General features: G+C 39.5%; 1 protein-coding gene and 1 long non-coding RNA gene across 2 annotated transcripts in view; one reads left to right on the forward strand and one right to left on the reverse strand.

Annotated features, from left to right (window-relative positions):
• BMPR2 (bone morphogenetic protein receptor type 2) overlaps nucleotides 1-20196 on the reverse strand; it is a 201778-nt gene extending 181582 nt beyond the window's left edge. The window contains exon 1 of the mRNA XM_060622984.3: nucleotides 20089-20196. Coding sequence (XP_060478967.1) covers nucleotides 20089-20164 — 76 coding nt within the window. The 5' untranslated portion in view covers nucleotides 20165-20196. The remainder of the gene's footprint in view (nucleotides 1-20088) is intronic.
• Nucleotides 17424-21133, forward strand: LOC132671783 (uncharacterized). The gene is made up of 3 exons (XR_013557207.2): nucleotides 17424-17605; nucleotides 19814-20830; nucleotides 21021-21133. It is a non-coding gene; the product is annotated as an uncharacterized LOC132671783 (long non-coding RNA).
• Nucleotides 21134-21693: the final 560 nt, after the last annotated feature.

The raw sequence follows: 21693 nt of genomic DNA on the forward strand, positions 1-21693 counted from the left end.
AAAAAACTATAGACCTACCTACTAAATTGGTACTTGTGGATATAGAGAAAGCTTTTCTAAGATAACACAAAATCCAGAAGTCATAAAAGAAAAAATAAACAATTCTAATTGCATAAAATCATATAAATATCACCTTCAAATCAATAAGAAAAAGAAACAAATCATTAGAAAAATTAATCTGATATATAAACAGGTAATTCGGAGAAATACAACTGAACAATAACCATATGAAAAGAAGTTCAGCTTCACTAACAACTAAAGCACTGCAAACGGAAACAAAATACAGTAAAACCCTGGATTGCAAGTAACTTGCTCTGTGAGTATTCCACAAAATGAGCAAACATTTCCAGTAAATTTTAATTTGATAAATGAGAAATGTCTTGCAATATGAGTAGTATGTGAGGCTGAATGTCACATGATCAGAAATGAGCCAATGGTCCTTGAAACTCGCTCTAATATATGACTGCTTTGGATTACAAGCATGTTTCCTGAACGAATTATGCTTGCAAACCAAGGTCTTACTATACGATGCTTTGGCTTTGGCAAAAATTGAAAAGATATTATATAACATTTGGAAAAGGTAGAAGAAAATGAAAGTTCTGTGAGTGCCTGGCTGTTTCAGTTGGGGGAGCATGCGACTCTTGATATCAGGTTGTGGGTTTGAGCTCCATATTGGGTGTAGAGATTACTTAAAAACAAAATCTTGGGGGGCGCCTGGGTGGCTGAGTCGGTTAAGCGGCCGACTTCGGCTCAGGTCATGATTTCACGGTCCGTGAGTTCGAGCCCCACGTCGGGCTCTGTGCTGACAGCTCAGAGCCTGGAGCCTGTTTCAGATTCTGTGTCTCCCTCTCTCTGACCCTCCCCTGTTCATGCTCTGTCTCTCTCTGTCTCAAAAATAAATAAACGTTAAAAAAAAAAAATTAAAAAATAAAATAAAATCTTGGGGCACCAGAGTGGCACAGTCGGTTAAGCATCCAACTCTTGATTTATGCTCAGATCATATCTCACAGTTCATCAGTTCAAGCCCCTCATTGGGCTCCGCACTGACAGCATGGAGCATGCGTGGGATTCTCTCTTTCCTTCTCTCTGCCCCTCCCTGACTTGTGTGAAGGCACACTCTCACTCTCACAAGTAAGTAAACATTTGCAAAAATAATAAAATAAAACCTTAAAAAAAGAAAAACCTTAAAAAAAACAAAAGAAAATGAAAATTCTGACACTGATATACTACCAGTAGAAATGGAAACTGGTACAATCTTTTGGGGGGGAGATTTGGAAGTTCACATCATATCTAAATTTTAAATGTGCAAACTTTGACCAAATGATCTTACTTCTACAACTCTCCTTCATGATTAATAACAAAAACTTGGGGCGCCTGGGTGGCTCAGTCGGTTAAGCGTCCGACTTCAGCTCAGGTCACGATCTCACGGTCTGTGAGTCCGTGAGTTCGAGCCCCGCGTCGGGCTCTGGGCTGATGGCTCAGAGCCTGGAGCCTGCTTCCGATTCTGTGTCTCCCTCTCTCTCTGCCCCTCCCCTGTTCATGCTCTGTCTCTCTCTGTCTCAAAAATAAATAAACGTTAAAAAAAAAAAAATTTTTAAAAATAACAAAAACTTGTACATAAGATATATAATATAATTCTACCTTTATTTAAAAAACAAGGGGTGCCTGGGTGGCTCAGTCAGTTACATGTCTGACTTTGGCTCAGGTCATGATCTCATGGTTCGTGAGTTCAAGCCCCACTTTGGGCTCTGCACTGACAGCCCGGAGCCTGGAGCCTGCCTCGAATTCTGTGTCTCCCTCTTCTCTCTGCCCCTCCCCCACTCACGTTCTGTCTCTCTCTTAAAAAAAAAAAAAAAAAAAAAAAAAAAAATTTAAAAAAATAAATAAATAATAAAAATAAATAAAATAAAAAACAAACTCTAGGGGCACCTGGGTGGCTTAGTCGGTTAAGTGTCTGACTCTTGGTTTTGGCTCAGATCATGGTCTCATAGTTTTGTGGGTTCGAGCCCCACGTCGGGCTCTGCACTGACAGCACAAAGTCTGCTTGGGATTCTCTCTCTGTGCCTCCCCAACTCATGCCATCTCTATCAAAACAAATAAAAATAATAATAAACTTAAAAAACTCTAACTACACAGATGTTTATTTATAGTGCATACAAAAAAGTATGAAAAAATATCCACCAAACTATTAACAGTGGTTACATCTAGGAAACAGAATTTGATAAAAAGTAAAAAGGAAATGAATTTTTTTTAAATTTTCTATATTTCATTATCATTTAAAATCGTTTTTACAATATTTAAAAATTTTTTTTTTATTTTACTTATTTATTCTGAGAGAGAGAGAGCAAGCAAGCAGGGGAGGGACAGAGAGATAAGACGAGAATCCAAAGCAGGCTCCACACTGACAGTGTATAGTCTGATACGGAGCTCAAACTCATGAACCGTGAGATCATGACCTGAGCCAAGATCAAGAGTGGGACGCTAACCAACTAAGCCATCCACATACCCCTACAGTGATCTTCTATTACAACTTTAGGATTCTGAAAAACAAGAAAGATTGTTAAAAGATATAAAGTCAAAATCTAAAAGCCAAAACAAGTCTTAAAATACAAAGCAAAGCCAACACATGTTTGTCTTATTACTTCCTTACAGTCATCATTGGTCCTGTTTCCCAAATTCCTTTTCTAGATACTTGGAAAGATCTAGAGGTTAGGGGAGACTAAATAGTGAGTTTTAAGTGAAAGCGATGGGACAGTCTTCTAGGCAGAGCATATAAAGTGCCATGAAAGACCTTCTTATACATTCTTTTACCTCTAGCACTGCAACTATCAACTTTCAAGATGGTAGCATTCCATCAAACCAGATTCCTGAATGATGAGCAGAATACTCCTGCCAATCTTCAATGGACATACAGTATGAGCAAGAAATAACCACTGCTGTTTTAGAATAACCTAGCCTATCCAAGTGATATTCTTCCAAAACCACGCATTAACACACTGGCTTTTAATTCCAAATAACTAGAATTTAATCTATTTTCAGGTAATGAATTTAATCTATTTTCATTAATCTATATCACTTCATTAATATAAAGCCTATTAGTTGCTTAGTGTACAAATCTGAGGTTAGTATAAATCTAAGACTACTTACTGTCTTGCTCTTAGTAGAGGGACTTAGCAACAAGGATCAGTAAAACTGAATTTTTCATAAACCTAAGTAAATGGACAAAACAATGATTTCTACAGAAGAGCTGGATAATAACTAGTGCGAAAAACTAAACTTCATTTAGAGATTAACATTCTTAACACCATTTCATCAAGCTAACACATTGGTTTAGCCAAAGGAAAAATAAATATCCCAGAAAAGTTATCTCTCACAAAAAAACTTTATTTCAATAAGTAACATGAATAAATTCATCTCTTGTTATCATTTGGCTGTTTTTAATCTTGCCTTTCATGTCATCACAATATGGCCCTTTGTGTAGTAACTAAATTTAAAAGTTGCTCTTTACACTAGACCGGCCCCTAGGGATTCTAATCACTAACAACAGATGGAAACCTTAAAAACTTATCCTCAACTAAATATGTCATCGTTATTCTTCTGATCTAACTAGTGTTCCTTTCCAAAACTGAAGCTTTGAATCGTTAATGAAAATGTTTATTATCCATCAACATTTGAATGCTACACACAAAACCAAAACCTAAAACATCTGTTATCATTTACTGCAAAATAAGAGACCATAACCAAGACATAGTTCAGCCTGAGAAATTATTCCTGAATGATTAAAATCCAATAAGATATTCAGATGCCTAAAATACTGTTCCAAGTATTTTATACCTTCAGGCTAACACGATTTATATTTCATGAATGCTTTGCTTTGGAGTTATAGAGGCCTAAGCTTGAATCCCAGGTCTCCCACTTACTCAGTTTACTCATTTATAAAATAAGGAAGAATAATAGTACTGATTAGCTTGTTTAAAGGATGAGATCACACAATAAATATGTAAGGCACTTAGTGGCTATGTTAGAGGCTCAAGAAATGTTCATTTGACTCCTCCTTTATTCTCCCAATGTATAGATTTATTCATTACATGTAGCCACTGTCAAATTATACAGAATAAAGTATCTTAAATCTAACCTCTTCTAAAACATTTGATTTTCTAAATGTTTTCTTCTGTGTAAAGTTAAAAGCACAATAAAAGTTGAGCATGCAGAGATCAGCAGATGCAGTCATAAGAAGTAGGGGCCAGATTATGTAGAATCAAATGATTGTGACTTTTATTCTGAATGACAGGCAGAGGTTTTGGAGAGTTTTAAGCAGAGAAACGTCATGATCTGACTTCTGTTTGAAAAGGTGACCCAGGATACTATATTGAAAAGCGAATATAATAAAAGTGACTGTGTTGGAGAAAACAAAGGCCACTGAAAAATTACAAGCGAGAAAAGATGGTGGCCTTTAAACTAATGTGGTACCAACAGAAGTGTTAAGAAGTAGTCAGATTCTAAATATATTTTGAAGGTAGAACCAAGAGTTTTTGCTATCAGAGTGGATATGAGTGTAAAAAAAGAAAGAGACAAGAGTATCTTCAATTTTTTTTTAATTTTTTTTTTAACATTTATTTATTTTTGAGACAAAGAGAGACAGAGCATGAATGGGGGAGGGTCAGAGAGAGGGAGACACTGAATCCGAAACAGGCTCCAGGCTCTGAGCTGTCAGCACAGAGCCCGACATGGGGCTCGAACTCATGGACCGCGAGATCATGACCTGAGCCGAAGTCGGCCGCCCAACCGACTGAGCTACCCAGGAGCCCCCAAGAATATCTTCAATTTTTGAGGGCTGCCTGAGTGGCTAAGGCAGTTAAGCATCTGGCTCCTTATCTCAGCTCAGGCCTTGATCTCAGGTTTGTGAGTTGAAGCCCCATGTTGGGCTCCACACTGAGCTTGAAGTCCACTTAAAAAAAAAAAAAAAGAGGAAAAGAAAAGAAAAGAAAAGAAAAAAATATCTTCAATTTTTGGCCTAAACAACTAGAATGACAGAATTGCCATTTGCTGAGTTGGGTAAGAATACAGGAAGAACAGACCTATAGAAGAAACTAAAGGAGTTTGTTTTAGGACATATTAAGTGTGAGATAACTATCAAACATCTAAGCAGAGATGCTGAATACACAGATGGCTACACAACAGAATTTCAAGAAAAGAGGTTTGGGATGGAAATAAATTTGAAATTTGTTTCACCTCTACATGCTATTTTCTTTTATAGGGAAAGTGTAACTTTTTTTAAGTTTAATTATTTATTTTGAGAGAGAGAGAGAGCACAACTGGGGGAGGGCCAGAAAGAGGGAGAGAGAGAATCCCAAGTAGGCTCTGCACTGACAGCACAGAGCCCAATGTGGGGCTCGAATTCATGAACCATGAGATCATGACCAGAGCCAAAACTAAGAGTCAGATGCTTAACTGACTGAGCTACCCAGGTGTCCCTCTACATGCTATTTTTAAAGCCATGAGAATGGATGAGAGCAGGAAGACTTGAGTGGCTCAGTCAGTTGAGCATCTGACTTTGGCTCAAGTCATGATCACACAGTTCATGGGTTTGAGCCCCACATCAGGCTCTGTGCTGACAGCTCAGAGCCTGGAGCCTGCTTGGGATTCTGCGTCTCCCTCTCCCTCTTCCCTTCTCCCACTCACACTCTATCTCTCTCTCAAATATAAATAAACATTAAAAAAAAAAATTAGAATGGATGAGATCACCAAAGTATAGACAGAGAAAAGCAAAGGTCCAAAGACTGACCATAGAACTGAACTGAAAGTCCAGAAATAAATCTATACATCTGTGCCCAACTGACTTTTTAAGAGTGGGCATTCCATTCAATGGGGAGAGCAGTCTCTTTAACAAATGGCACTGGCACAACTGGATTCCCACGTGCAACGAATGAAGCTGGATCCCTGTCTCAGACCATATATAAAATTTAACTCAAAAAATAGATTAATGGCATGGGGCACCAGGTAGCTCAGTCAGATAAGAGTCAAGTCTGACTCCTGGAGCGCCTGGGTGGCTCAGTTGGCTGAGCGCCCGACTTTGGCTCAGGTCATGATCTCGCAGTTTGTGAGTTCAAGCCCCGCATCAGGCTCTGTGCTGACAGCTCAGAGCCTGGAGCCTGCTTTGGATTCTGTGTCTCCCTCTCTTTGCCCCTTCCCTGCTCATGCTCTGTCTCTCTCTCTCTCTGTCTCTCAAAGATGAATAAACGTTAAGAAAAAAAAAAATTTAATACGGCTTAAAAAAAAAAAAAAAAAGAGTCAAGTCTGACTCATGATTTCCATTCAGGTCATGATCTCACGGTTTGTGGGATCAAGCCCCATGATGTGTGCAGAGCCTATTTGCAATTCTGTCTTCCTCTCTCTCTGCCCATGCCTCTCTCTCTTTCTCTCTCACAAAATAAATAAATAAACATTTTAAAATGGATCAATGACATAAGGGCTAAAACCATAAAGCTCTTAGAAGAAAAAATTGGAGTAAATCTTCACAGCCTCGGATTTGGCAATGGATTCTTAACTATGACACCAAAATTATGCATACCACCAACAACAAAATATAGATAAATTGGACTCCATCAAAATTAAAAAATTTTGTACATCAAAAAATATTATTAAGACAATTTTAAAAAATAGGAAAGTGGGGCGCCTGGGTGGCGCAGTCGGTTAAGCGTCCGACTTCAGCCAGGTCATGATCTCGCGGTGCGTGAGTTCGAGCCCCGCGTCAGGCTCTGGGCTGATGGCTCGGAGCCTGGAGCCTGTTTCCGATTCTGTGTTTCCCTCTCTCTCTGCCCCTCCCCCGTTCATGCTCTGTCTCTCTCTGTCCCAAAAATAAATAAAAAAAAAAAACAAAAAAAACGTTGAAAAAAAAAAATAGGAAAGAAACCTAGAAAATAGGAGAAAACACTGGTGCCCTAATCCATTCAGGCTGCTATAACAGAATACCGGAGACTGGATGTCTTCTAAACAACAAACATTTCTCACAGCTCTAGAATATGGGAAATCCAATCATGGTGCCAGCAGATTCAGTAACTGGTAAGAATCCATTTCCTAGATGGCCATCTTTTTGCGTAACCTCACATAGCAGTAAAAGGAAAAGATCTCTCTGGGGTCTCTTTAATAAGAACACTAATCCCATTAATGAGGGCTCCACCCTAATGACCTAATCAACTCCCAAAAGCTTCACCTTGTAATACATCACCTTGGGGGTTATGATTTCAACATGAAATTTGAGGGGACACATTCAGCCCATAACATACAGAAACCATCTACCTGATAGAAAGTTAACATTCATAATATAAAAGAACTCTTACCACTCAACAACAAAAAGACAATCCAATTAAAAAAATAGGCGGGCACCTGGGTGGCTCAGTTGGTTAAGCATCCAACTTCAGCTCAGGTCGAGCCCCACGTTGGGCTCTGTGCTAACATCTCAGAGCCTGGAGCCTGCTTCAGATTCTGTCTCTATTTCTCTGCACCTCCCTTGCTCACTCTCTGTCTCTGTCTTTCTCCCTCAAATATAAAATAAAACATAAAATTTTTTTTAAAAAATAGACAAATGTTATTTAAGGGTACAAACTTGCAGCTAGTAGATGAATAAATCCTGGATACAATGCACAGTGATTATAGACAAATATATTATAAATTTCAAAGTTGCTAAGAGACTAGATCGTAACTATTCCCACCACAGACACAAAAATGATAATTACACGATGTAATAGAGGTGTTAGCTAATATTATGTAGGTAATCATAATGTGATATAGAAATGTATCAAATCAATATGTGGTACACCTTAAACTTATAAATGTTATGTATCAATTATATCTCAATAAAAACAAATTCAAAAGAAAAAAAGGTAGACAGAGGACTTGAGTAGACATTTACTCAAAGAAGATATACAGGGGTACCTGGGTGGCTCAGTCAGGTTGAGTGTCTGGCTCTTGGTTTCAGCTCAGGTCATGATCTCACCGGTTGGTGGGTTCAAGCCTGAAGCTGGGGCTCTGCGCTGATGATGTGGAGCCTGCTTGAAATTCTCTCTCTCCCTCTCTCTCTGCCCCTCCCCTGCATGCTCTCTCTCTCAAAATAAGCTTAAAACAAAAGAAGATATGCAAATTGTCTATAAGCACATAAAAAGATGCTCAACATCTTTATATCATGCTCAACATGATTTATCATTAGGAAAATCAAATAAAATCAAAACCGTAATGAGATACCACTTCACACCCATTATGATGGCTCTAATAAATAATTTTTCACAAAAATAAAACAGAAAGCAATGAGTGTTGGCAAGAATGTAGAGAAACTGGAATACTTGTTCATTACTGGTAGGAATGTGAAATGGTACAGCCACTATTGAAAATAGTTTGGTGGCTCCTCAAAAAAAACTAAACATAGAATTACCATATGATCCAGCAATTTACACTTGTGGGTATACACCCATAGGAATTTAAAACAGAGACTAGAACAGATACTGTATAATAATGTTCACTGCAACATTGTTCACAATAGCCAAAAGGGGAAAACTCAAGTGTCCATCAACAGATGAATGGATAAACAAAATGTGACATATACACACAATGGACTATTATTCAGCCCTATAAAGTGATGAAATTTGGACACATGCTATAACATGGATAAACTTAAAAACATTATGCTAAGCAAAATGAGCCAGTACCAAAAGGACAAATATTGTATGATTCTACTCATATGAAATATCTTAGAGTAGGCAAATTCAGAGACAGAAAGTAGATTAGAGGTTACCAGGGGCTGGGAGGAGAGCGGAAATAGGAGTTATTGCTTAATTGTTAAAGTTTCTGTTTGGGGTGATGAAAACATTTTGGTGACACACATTCAATGTGTGTTACACAACATTGTGAATGCAATTAATGCCACCAAATCGTATACTTGAAAATGGTTAAAATGGCAAATTTTATGCTATATATGTTTTACCATAATTTTTTTTTAACATTTATTTATTTTTGAGAGAGAGGGAGAGGGAGTGGGGGAGGAACAGAGAGAAAGGAGACAGAATCCAAAGCAGGCTACTAGCTCTGAGCCCTCCACACAGAGCCTGACTTGGGGCTCAAACTCACAAACTCACAAACTGTGAGATCATGACCTGAGCTGAAGTCAGACACTTAACCAACTGAGCCACCCAGACGCCCCTGTTTTACCATAATTTTTAACTTAATAATATACCAAAACAATGAATTGCACATTTTATTTTTTAATGTTTTATTATTTATTTTTGAGAGAGAGAGAGAGAGAGAGAGAGAGAGTGAGAGAGAGAGACTGTGTGTGCGCAGGGGAGGGGCAGAGAGAGAGGGAGACAGAATCCAAAGCAGCTCCAGGTTCTGAGCCATCAGCACAGAGCCTGACACAGGGCTTGACCTCACAAGCAGTGAGATCATGACCTGAGCCGCAGTCAGACACTTAACCGAGTGAGCCCCCCAGGCGTCCCATGTACATTTTAAAGGAGTAAATTGTATGGTATGGGAATTACCTCTCAATAAAGCTGTTTTACAAAATTTACTTACCAGAAGTTAAAATGGCATTAATTAGATCTCAACTGATTTAGAATGTGTGATAACTGAGTCAAAAGCTACGCTGAAATTGACTTTGGCATTATTTATCTTTTTTTCTTTTTATTGTTTATTTATTCTTGAGACAGAGACAGAGCGTGAACAGGCAGAGAGACAGGGAGACACAGAATCTGAAACAGGCTCCAGGCTCTGAGCTGTCAGCACAGAGCCTGACACAGGGCTTGAACCCACGAACTGTGAGATCATGACCTGAGCCGAAGTCGGACACTTAACTGACTGAGCCACCCAGGCGTCCCTGGCATTATTTATCTTAAAATTAAAATAATTTCTTACACCATTCACAAAAATAAATTCAAAATGAATTAAAGACATAAATGTGAGACCTGAAACCTTAAAAATCTGTGAATAGAGCATAGGCAGTAACTTCTCTGACATCAGCCACAGAAACATTTTTTCTAGATAGGTCTCCTGAGTCAAGGGAAACAAAAGCAAAAATAAACTATTGGGACTACATCAAATAAAAAGCTTCTGAACAGCAAAGGAAACAATCAACAAAACTAAAAGACAACCTACTGAATGGGAGAAGATATTTATAAATGACATATCTGATAAAGGGTTAGTTTCCAAAACATATAAAAAAGTTACACAACTCAAACACCAAAAGAACCAAATAATCCAATTAAAAATAGGCAAAAGACATGAACAAACATTTCTTCAAAGACATACAAATGGCCAACAGACATGTGAAAAACTACTCAACATCACTCATAATCAGAAAGATGCAAGTCAACAGATTCAGTAATTGGTTAAGAATGTGGTGTGCTGAGAATGTGGAGAAAAAGGAACCCTTGTGCACTGCTTGGAAATGCAAACTGGTGCAGCCACTGTAGAAAACAGTATGGGGTTCCTCAAAAAATTAAAAACAGAATTGCCATGTGATCCAGTAATTCTGCTATTGGGTATTTACCCAAAGAATACAAAAACAATAATTCAGAAAGATATATGCGCCCCTATGTTTATTGCAGCATTATTTCCAAATTATGGAAGCAGTCCAAGTGTCCATCCATAGATGAATGGATAAAGAAGATGTGCAAAATTAACTAAATTTTAAAAAACAGGGGCACCGGGGTGGCTCAGTTGGTAAAGCATTCAACTTCGGCTCAGGTCATCTCACGGCTTGTGAGTTCGAGCCCCACGTTGGGCTCTGTGCTGACAGCTCAGAGCCTGGAGCCTGCTTCAGATTCTGTGTCCCTCTCTTGCTCTGTCCCGCCCCTGCTGTGCTCTGTCTCTCTCTCAAGAATAAATATAACATTAAAAAATTTTTTTTAATAAAAAATAAAAAAAATGTTCTAAAAAATATGTGGCATACATATGTATATGTATATGTATACATGTACATACACACACACACACACACACAAAACAATGAAATCCTGCCATTTACAACATGGATGGATCTAGAGAGTATAATGCTAAGTAAAGTCAGAGAAAGACAAATATCATGATTTCACTCATATAGGGAATTTAAGAAACAAACAAAAAAAAAAAACAAAGGAGAAAGAGATCAACCAAAAAACCGACACTTAACTGTAGAGAACAAACAGATGGTTACCAGAGGGGAGGTCACCATGGGGGGGGATGGATGAACTAGGTGAACAGGATTAAGAGTACACTTATCACGATGAGCACTGGGTAATGAATAGAACTGTCACATTACTATATTGTACACCTGAAGCTAATGTAACACTTCAAGTTAACTATATTGAAATTAAAATAAAAAATTAAATTAAAACAAAAGACATTGTATAAAAGTTAACCTTCTTAGACTAACTTCTAACTAAACTTCTTAACTAAACTTAAAACTATTTAAAGTCTACCCTAAAGTCCTTTCCAACTCTAAAATTCTAGGATTCCAACTATTTTAAAAGCACCCTTTAATAAATAAATAAATAAATAAATAAATAAATAAATAAAGCATCCTTTATATTTATAGATTATTCTTAGTTATGGATTGTTCTTTATACAGCCTTTCTTTACAACACTTTGGTGATCCTAACTCAACATAGACAATCAACATATAAAATGTATTTGCAAAAAATTAAATTTCTTTCAAAGCAGTACTTTTACCATTTCAGAATATCCCACAGATTTCCCCAATCTAAGCTAAATTCAAAGTACTATATACATATATATACACTCAATAATAACAAAATATAACATTCAAAATGCTATACACTTACTACTAACTAAATATATTTTCTTTCCTCATACCATAAGCAAAAGTGCTATAAATACTATACACATCATACAGGTGAACCCCTTCACTTTACAATGAGGATATTGAGACCAAAAGAAGTGATATGCCCAAAGTAAATAGTTGATGGTACCATTAGGAAGGAACTCAAACCTTTCTAGCTTCCAATTCTGGTTGCCTGTTTGACTTAGAAGTCATCTACTTTCCAGAATAATTAAAGCTTAGGAGAAGAGTAACAATAAAAGAAAATCAACAAGGAAGAGGAGTTGCAGTAAGAAAAAAGTATACTTAAAACAATCTAAGGGAGATTTAAAAAAGAAGAAGAAAACATTTATGGAGAAGAGAAGATGGAGATGATATATAACCAGGGAAATGCGAAGTTAATAAAGTCAGATGAGGAGAGTTAGAAGGAAGGGGTGACCAAAATTGTCAAATTCTGTAGAAAAGTCAAAGAAAACAAGATTGAAAAGTCACTTGGATAAGGCAATTAGAAAGTCACTGATGATTTAATATACAGCATGGGACAAGTAAGGAGTTGAGGATATAGAAGTCCGTAGGTGTTCACTCTTTCAAGAAGGCTAGCAGAGAAGAGAGAAATAAAAGGAGGGTAGAGATCAGCTAGAAGACACACAGGAACACAGTCTCTTTTCCTGCGTTGCAGAATACCTTCAGGAATTTCTCATCCTGAAAGAAAGGCAGAGAATAATACAATGCTAGTAAGATTTGCAAAATACCTACTCTTGCCAAATAGCATGAAATCTAATTCTCTTTCAGAAAGTAATATAGGGTATGGCATAAAATGTTTGGGGGAGGAGAGGAGGCCCTTATTTTTCTTTATATCCACCAATATTTTGAAAAGAACCCTGCACAAAGGAAGCACTAATAAATGTCTGTTGACTGGACATTTTAGTTCTCCTTCCACATGTTATCTATCCTATTCATGCCCCCGTACCCCTCTCCCTGGTCCCATAGGTACATACTGGAATAGAAACTACATCTAGTCAAACACTTACTGTATTAAGTACAATTAACAGCAAGAAATAAATGTTGTGTTCTAATAGTTCTGATAATACAATGTATTCTAAAATGTTCATGTCAGGGGCACCTGGCTGGCTCAGTAAGTAGAGCATGTGACTACTGATCTCGGGGCTGTGAGCTCAGGCCCCACATTGAGTGTAAAGATTACTTAAAAATAAAATCTTAAAAATAAAATTTTTTTTAAATAAAATGTTCATGTCATTTACCCACAGGCTTATTTCTAATGTCACATAGACCATACATAAATTATAAATGTATTCTTGTAATCCAGCAGCCTTAGCTGTCATATCCATCGCACAGATCTAAAAAAGTTTAAGGGGCAGCTGGGTGGCTCAGTTGGTTAAGCAACAGACTTCAGCTCAGGTCACAATCTCACTGTTCACAGGTTCAAGCCCTGAATTGGGGTCTGCACTGACAGTGCGTGGGATTCTCTCTCTCTCCCTCTCTCTCACTGCCCCTCCCCCACCTGATCTCATGCAGGCACTCTCTCTAAATAAATAAACGTAAAAAAAAAATCTTCTAAAAATTTTCAAAATAAAAAAAGCTTAAAAAAAACAAAAACAAATCAAGTCTATTGCCCTCAAAATTCTACTAAAGCCATCTTTATTGCTTCTAGAAAGGATTCACAGACTAGACCATTTAACTACAAGGGGGAAATAGTCTGGTAATATGGGAGTCTCTTCAACATGTGTAAGTACTAAGCAAGATGGTAAAAAATAGTGAATTTTGAGATATCACAGCATTCATATTTAATTTTTTTCTAGCAGACATCAATTAAATCAGAATATAATTCTTTGGTGGACAGAAATTTAAAAAATGCAATTTATCCACTTGGAGTACTTACTCCATGGAATACTAATTTGTAACTAAAACCAAATCAATGTTATCTAGTCTAATTTATTTTAACACTATTTCTATTGTAAATATTTCATCAACCGTTCTCATGTAAATTTACTAAAAGTAAAACCATTTATTTCTACTAACAAGTAATTTTTCTTTTTGGAAGAAGGAAAAGGAAAATAAAATGGTCAAAATACAAGCTAAATGAACATATACAATATTAGGTGAGCAAAGCACTTTTTATTAAAGAGCAAACCACCTTTAAGACCAAGATTAAACAAACAAATAGCATTTTTTAAATTTTAAAAAAGAAAAAGGTTTTAGATAATTACTTAAAGCTTAAAATAAGAAATGTTCGTACTAATGTGACTGAATAAAAGATCCAGAAAGGCACACAAAATTAAATAAATAAAGTAAAATCTGAGAGTTAAAAGAAATCTTAGATCCTATACTTCTCAAACGTCAGGGTACATAAAATTTACCTGGGGAAATGTTTGTTTAAAATGCAGATTCCCAGGTCACCTGGGTGGCTCAGTCTGTTAAGAGACTTCAGCTCAGGCCATGATCTCACACTTCATGAGTTAGAGCCCTGCATCAGGCTCTGTGCTGACAGCTCAGACCCCGGAGCCTGCTTTGGATTCTGTGTCTCCCCTCCCTCTCTCTCTGCCCCTCCCCCACTCATTCTCCCTCCCTCTCTCTCTCTCTCTTTCAAAAATAAACATTACAAAAATAAATAAAATTTTAAAAATAAATAAATAAAATGCAGATTCCCAAACTCACTGTCCAGATATTCAGATTAAGTAGGTCTGGGGTAGCTGCCTGGAATCTGCATTTCAAACATAATCTGGTCCAATCCCATAATATTACAATTGAGAAAACTAAATTGTGTAATCTGTCCAGAATCACACGGAATTCAGGTCTCATTAACTCAAGACAGGGGTCTTCTTACAACACCACTTAAACTACTTTATAGTTGAAGGAATTAAAACAAAGAAAGAATAAATTAATACATCATTTGAATAAGTGAGCAATCTTAGAACACTTCCTGGCTCCAATTTCTTTTTATTATTCATTCATGTAGTATTTCTTTTTAAATTTTCTTTTAATGTTTATTTATTTTTCAGAGAGAGTGAGCACAAGTGTGAGAGGGGCTGTGAGAGAGACACAGAATCTGAAGCAGGCTCCAGGCTCTGAGCTGTCAGCACAGAGCTGGACACGGGGCCTGAACCCATGAACTGCTAAGATCATGACCTAAGCCAAAGTCAGACGCTCAACCAAATGAGCCACCCAGGCACCCCTCATTTAGTATTTCTTAAACATCTTTTATCTGCACAACAATATGATAGATTGCAAAACAGTTTAAGGTAGGAACCCTGTCCTCAAAAAGCAATTTGGAAGACAAAGCAAATACATAAAACTGACATTCAACAAATATGTGAATAAGTACCAAAATAAGTGGTATGGTCATTTATAAAATTGACTGATTTACTCTGACTTCATTCTGTACCTTTTCTAGTTAGAATTTACCCATCAGAAATCAATATTCAATTTCTTCTCTTTCTATGTTAAAGTTAGCCTTTAAGGGCTCCTGGCTGGCTCAGTCAGTGGGGCATGCAATTCTTTTTTTTAAAAAAATTTTTTTTTTAACGTTTATTTATTTTTGAGACAGAGAGAGACAGAGCATGAACGGGGGAGGATCAGAGAGAGAGGGAGACACAGAATCTGAAACAGGCTCCAGGCTCTGAGCGGTCAGCACAGAGCCCGATGTGGGGCTCGAGCTCACGGACTGCGAGATCATGACCTGAGCTGAAGTCGGCCGCTTAACCGACTGAGCCACCCAGGTGCCCCGAAAAGTTGGCCTTTAATGAGAGTTGTCCTCATTTGAAATTAATCTCTCTATTCCCACTTTTCATATTACACGAACACCAACACCACTACTACCACATCACCCCACATGCCAGGGTAGGCTTGTGGAGAGATCAAAGCTGGTATAATTTTTATGCAAAGGCCTAATTAAAAGTCTGGCCCTGGGGCACCTGGGTGGCTCAACTGGTTTAGCACTGGACTCCTAATTTTGGCTCAGGTCATGATCTCACAGTCTTGAGATGGAGCCTTGTGTCAGGCTGTGCACTGGGCATGCAGCCTGCTTGGGATTCTCTCTGCCCCTCCCCCCTCTCTCTTTCTCTCTTAAATAAATAAGGGCTCCTGGGTGGCTCAGTTGATTGAGCATCCAACTCTTGATTTCAGCTCAGGTCATGATTTCAAGGTTTGTGGGATTAAGTCCCACACTGGGCTCTGTACAGACAGCACAGACCCTGCTTGGGACTCTTTCTCTCCCTCTCTCTCTGCCCCTCCTGAGCTCTCTCTCTCTCTCTCTCAAAATAGATAAAGATTTTCTTTAAAAACTTCTTTAAAAAATAAACAAACAAACAAAAAAAAAAAGAGTTTGGCCCTGCTCAAACAGTAAGAGTTTGGACTATCTTCCTGACCATATGTGGTAGACTGACAATCCCAATTCTTCATTCTCCAGCAATAGTACCACATGTCCATATATTACCATGGCCTCATTATAGCCAAAGTGTACTTCACTACTCCTTGTCTTTAGTCTTGGCCAAATAAGATGTTAAAAGAACAAGAGTCTAAAAATGGCTAGGGACTGAACTTATCCTCTTGTACTTCTGCCATTGCCATAAGACAAGCTTCCCTGCAGAAGAGATGTTACCCTGCCCTCCAGCCTGGGCCCAAGAATGAGACAAATGGAGCAGAATAAATGCTTATTGTTGTATGCCACTATATTTTTATGGCTACCAGCTATTATGCACCAAAAGCTGACTAAATCACAATACTTTAAAAATCCAAACAATCACGACTGATTATATAAACTTGCCTAAGGGAGAATCTTTCAGGTTTTAAGTTTTAAAAAATGTATAGATCCCAGAGAGATCCATTCAGTACATCTATGCTATAGTGCCAGAAATACGTATTTTATCAAAAACCGCAGGTGACCCTGTTGCAGTGCTCACATGGCAAGAAACACAAAAGTAAAGATTACTAAATTTCTAATTCCTCAACAATATTTATTAACTTCAATGCTCAAGAACACTAAATAGGTGCATCTTCCTGTAGACAATGTATTCCTACAGAGATATAAAACTGAAATCTAATTAAGTGTGGCACCATGGCTGGCTCAGTCAGTAGAGCACATGACTCTTAACCTCAAGGTTGTGAGTTCAAGTCCCAGGTTGGGCATAGAGCTTACTCAAAAAACAACAACAAAAAAATTTTTTTAAAGAAAGAAATCTAATCAAGTGAATTATTTCAAATGCATAAAGATTCAGCTAACATTGATGTCAGACAGCCATTGGACACATCTAAGCCAGCCAAGGAGGAGGAGGATTATGATGTGATGCAGAATCCTGAGTTTCTTAGTTGTCCTGGAGAACCTTCGAGGAGTGAATCCCAACAATAAGGCTATTTGAAATGCCATGGGTTCCCTGGCCTCCCAGGCCACCAAGGATGGCAAGAAAGAAGAGAACAAGAAGACTGGAGGAAAAGGTAGCTGAGCCTGCTCAAGCACAGGGGGGTAGGGTGGGATATAGGGTTAGCTATGTAACCATTACAACCTAAATGAAGAATGAAGACTTTTTTCAAAAATTTTTTATTTTGTTAATATTTATTTATTTTGAGAGAAGAAGGAAAGAGAGAACACACACAAGTACAATCAGGGGAGAGGCAGAGAGAAAGAGAATCCCAAACTGACAGTGCTGACAGCATAGAGCCTTTTGCTGGGTTCAAACTCATGAACTGTGACATCACGACCTGAGCTGAAATCAAGCAGAATGCTTAACAGACTGAGCCACCCTGGTGCCCCCCCGAATTTTTTTAATAGAAGCTGGGTCTGCGGTAAGTACTGCATTGTATTTTATCCTTTGATTAAAATTAAGAATTCATTTATAAACCAAACACATTTTTTTAATAAATTCTAATTTTTTGCATACAAAATGTTCTTAGAATTAAGGAATCCAAGAACTAGATACACTAAATGGAAAAGAGGAATTCAAAAGAAATAAAGGATACATCTATGGCCCCAAAGAGGGATGTGATATCAGCAGGTCTTCTAGTATTTTTTTCCTGTTCAGCAGTACTATTTGCACCTGTCTGGTTACATTATTACATCTATGTAACCCAAGTCCACATAGGCCCTCTCTAGTCACCTTGTACCTAATGAAACTGAACTCGCCACTCCAATATTAGGCAAAGTTTTCACATTTAGAATGATAATATCTGCAATAACCAGTGCTGAATGAAGAACCTGTCAAGTGTCCCTACTTCTTTTCAAAGGCTGATTTATGAAGGCACTACTCTATCTTATGTTCCCAATTAGAGTGAACTGTTGTTATCATTAATGTGATAGGTAAGGGTACAGGCTATAATCCTGGCTCCACAGTTTACTGTGTGGTGAGTTATTTAAATTCTCTGCACTTCACATGCCCTCTCTGTAAAAGGAACATAATTACAGCTGGAGTATGGAATTGTCATGAGGATCAAATGAGAAAACACATGGAAAGCTGTTAGAATAGTTGCCGGCACAGAGCAAGCATTCAATAAACACTATTATTATTACATTATTATTATTACTATTATTGTTATAGCTTACAAATTTTGGCATCTGCTACTATGTAATACTAATGAAGACTAAAACCACTTTAAAGTAGTGATTCTTTCAATCCCTCCTTTTTAAAGGACATTATTCTAATATTTTATTTACCAAATACAAATTAAATTATTTTTAAATCAGTGTTCTTTCCTTTACTGTTATCAGTTCTGATCACAAAATGATAAGCCTGTCAACTATAAATGAGAATCTACATTCTAAAAAGGTCAAGAATAACAAAGAACATAAAAAGTCTATGATCTGAGATCTCTGATCATAGAATGACTGCTTAAGCCTAAGGCCTTTTATTCTCTTCATATTTTACAGGAATCACAAGACTTACAGCTAGAGAATTTAAATAACTAATACAATTTGAAGAAATCTAGAGAAAAACTGTTTGTTTTAATCCCCAAAGGAATTGTGATGAGTAAGAATTTAAAATACCAGTTTCAAAATATATTCAATTCAAAAGTTCAAATTCTTTTAATACAACTACACAGATTTATCATAGACATAAGACATTAATCAACAATATCAAAGGCACTAAAGGAAACTTCAAATTTTCTTTCAGAATTTTCCCAATGCAGACTCTTAAAATGGAAATAAGCAAGCAACCTCTGTGTTTAACATAGCAATGAGAAATGTGAATGTTAAAAATACACTTATAAAAATAAAAAAGTAACTGGAAAGCTGTTATATTGTCCTTCACTCATTTTTAAATGCATAATCTATTTGGCCATCCTACACCAAACTTAAGAATTATATGTACAGTTCACTCCCAAAAATTTCTAAGAGCGTATCACCAAAAGACCGCTTGAAAAATAATTGCAGATGAAACATGACGCTTTCTCTCAGGTATCTGAGAACTTAAAAAAAAAAAAAAAAATCCTAAGGAAAGGATGACTACTGTTTCCCTTTAAGCTTAGTAAAATGTCAAAGAACTTTTAGGACTCAAATCTCCTACACCTCTAATGTGAGGTCAAAGTTGTCTCAATGACAGGAAAGCCAATTGATGCCAGATGACTAAAATGTAAAGTTATCGAAAATGCTTTTAAGGCCAAAAGTAATTCCAAAGGCATATAAAATACGAGTGTATCTAGGTTGAAAAATGGAAATATAATTACTAAAATACTTTGGGACAAAACAATACCAATGATAATAATTAACAGTATTATACAATGTATTAAGAATCTCAAAGTTCTGGTTGACTCAACATTTATTCAATTCATTCCGTAACATTTCTGAATAATGAAAGTAACATGGACTCCCAAAGAGTGATCTAAATCTAAAAATAAGGTTCGAGTGTGCGTTCTATAGTTGATGTTCTTTTTAATGTAAGCCAAATCCGCTTCTTTACATTAAAATAAAAATCTACAGCTGTGTTTGCAAAGATCTCATAATAGACACTGTTCATTGGCGATTAAAATATTATTTTTAATCCTTGCATTACCTCACAGCTAAAAATGTCAAGATACCACACCCAGTATGTCTTTCCCCTCCCCCCGTGGGGGGTGAGGGGGGATATGGAAGTAGGGATTCGAAACTACAAAAACATGCAAGGTTATTTCCCTAGAAGGAACGGGAAAGGCGCGCAGGTACGGGACGCGGTTCCCTCCACAGCGCTCGCTGGACGCGTCGCGAAGGGCGAGCTCAGGCCTTGGCCTCTGCGGGCTCCCCGCCCGCCACCCGCAGGCAGGGGCAGTGGCCCGACGCGCCGCCGGGGGCTACTCACCGGCCGCAGTGCTGACCAGCAGGACGGTCCACAGGAGCGACGGCATCCGCCGGGGCCGCGGCAGCGAGGAAGTCATCCCTGGGCCAGCCGAGAAGCAGGAGAGCAGAGAAAAGAAATATGGAAAGTAAACACGGGCCGAGAGATACGGCCGGGAGGCTGGTCCTCGCTCTCGTCCGACTTGTCCGGCCCGGTATTACAATGCAGTCTGAAAGGACAAATGGCAGATGAGAGGACCTAGCTGCAGAGCTTTCATTCCGCTGCAGAAATTCCCTTCATTTCTCTCCCTCGCGGCTGGAGAGGTTCATTCGCCTAGAACCGGGTGTCTCGGCCACCCAAACTGAAGGCATGTCCGTGTGGAGAAGCAGGGAGACAGAAAGAAGCCCCGCAGTTATTTCCCTCGTAGTTTCACGATGTCAAAAAAATATCCAGGTCTGGGAGAAAACATATCCAGGGTGTAGGGGGATGGAGAGCGGAGATTCGATGGCGGGGCTGAGGATCAGAACAAGTTCCCGACTGCCTGGAAGGGCGAAGCCGGGCGGGCGGCGGCGGCACCCGGCGGCACAAGTCGCATCGCCCGTGGCTCCAGGAGGGCAGGATTCCTTTTTAAGTTTCGCTTCGGTGCTTCCTTCACTCGGATTTCGAGAACAACAAACCCTGTTCATCGACTGGATCGAAAAAGGTGCCTGCCTCCATGGACAAACCACAGCCTTCAATTCAAGCCTTCGCCGAACAATCCTTCGAGGTTCTGCCAGGGCCCCGCCGGAGGGCTGAGGGGCAGTAGGAAGCGGGGGGAGTGGGGGAGTGGGGGGGTGGGGGGGGGAGGGGTCAGCAGGCAGGGCCCGGAGCTCCCCGAGACCGCGGGCGGAGGGGAGGTGCGGGGAGCTGCCCTTTCCAGCCCTCCTGGATTCGCTCCTCTCTCTCTTTTATTGCAGCCGTTCGATCTTGCCTGAGGTAAATTCCACGAATAAAAGCCTCTTCTCCCGTCAATGGCTCCTGTGAGCGAATCACAACCCCTCTGAAGAAGCCGCCGCCGCCGCCGCCGCCGCCGCCGCCGCCGCCGCCGCCGCCGCCGCCTCGTTCTCCCGCAGCTCTGGGCTCCGGGCGGAGCTCGGGCGTCGCGGGCCGAGGGCGGGGGGCGGCGGGAGGGCGGAGGTAGGTGGCTGGTTGGGGAAAAGGGTGGGCAGCGAGGCGGCGAGACACCCCGCACCCCTCCGGGAAGCACTTCCAGTGGTTCCGAGCAGACCAGACACAAAGGGGGGAGTCGCCGCAGCTGCCAGTCTGCGGCGCTCCCGGTCACCGGAGTCGCCCCGCCTCCGCCGCCGCCGCCGCCTCCGCCTCCTCCTCAGTCTCCGGCTCTTCCCGGCCCTGTCTGTCTCGGGCCTGTGGTGCAGCGCGGGCGGCGGCGGCAACAGCGGCGGCGGCGCGAGGAAGCCTACACCGCGCCTGCGCGCTCGCGGCCCCGCCCGGCCCCGCCCCTCACTCCGGGGCTTGCTGAGAAGGACTCCGCGGCCCTCGCGCGGTGTGTCTCCCTGGAGCCGCCGACGGCAGGGTGGGGCCGGCAGCCCGCAGTGGGCAGCAATGGCCATTCTCCTTAACACACACATA

The sequence above is a fragment of the Panthera onca genome, chromosome C1 (genome assembly GCF_046562875.1).
Source record: "Panthera onca isolate mPanOnc1 chromosome C1, mPanOnc1 haplotype 2, whole genome shotgun sequence".
NCBI lineage: Eukaryota > Metazoa > Chordata > Mammalia > Carnivora > Felidae > Panthera > Panthera onca.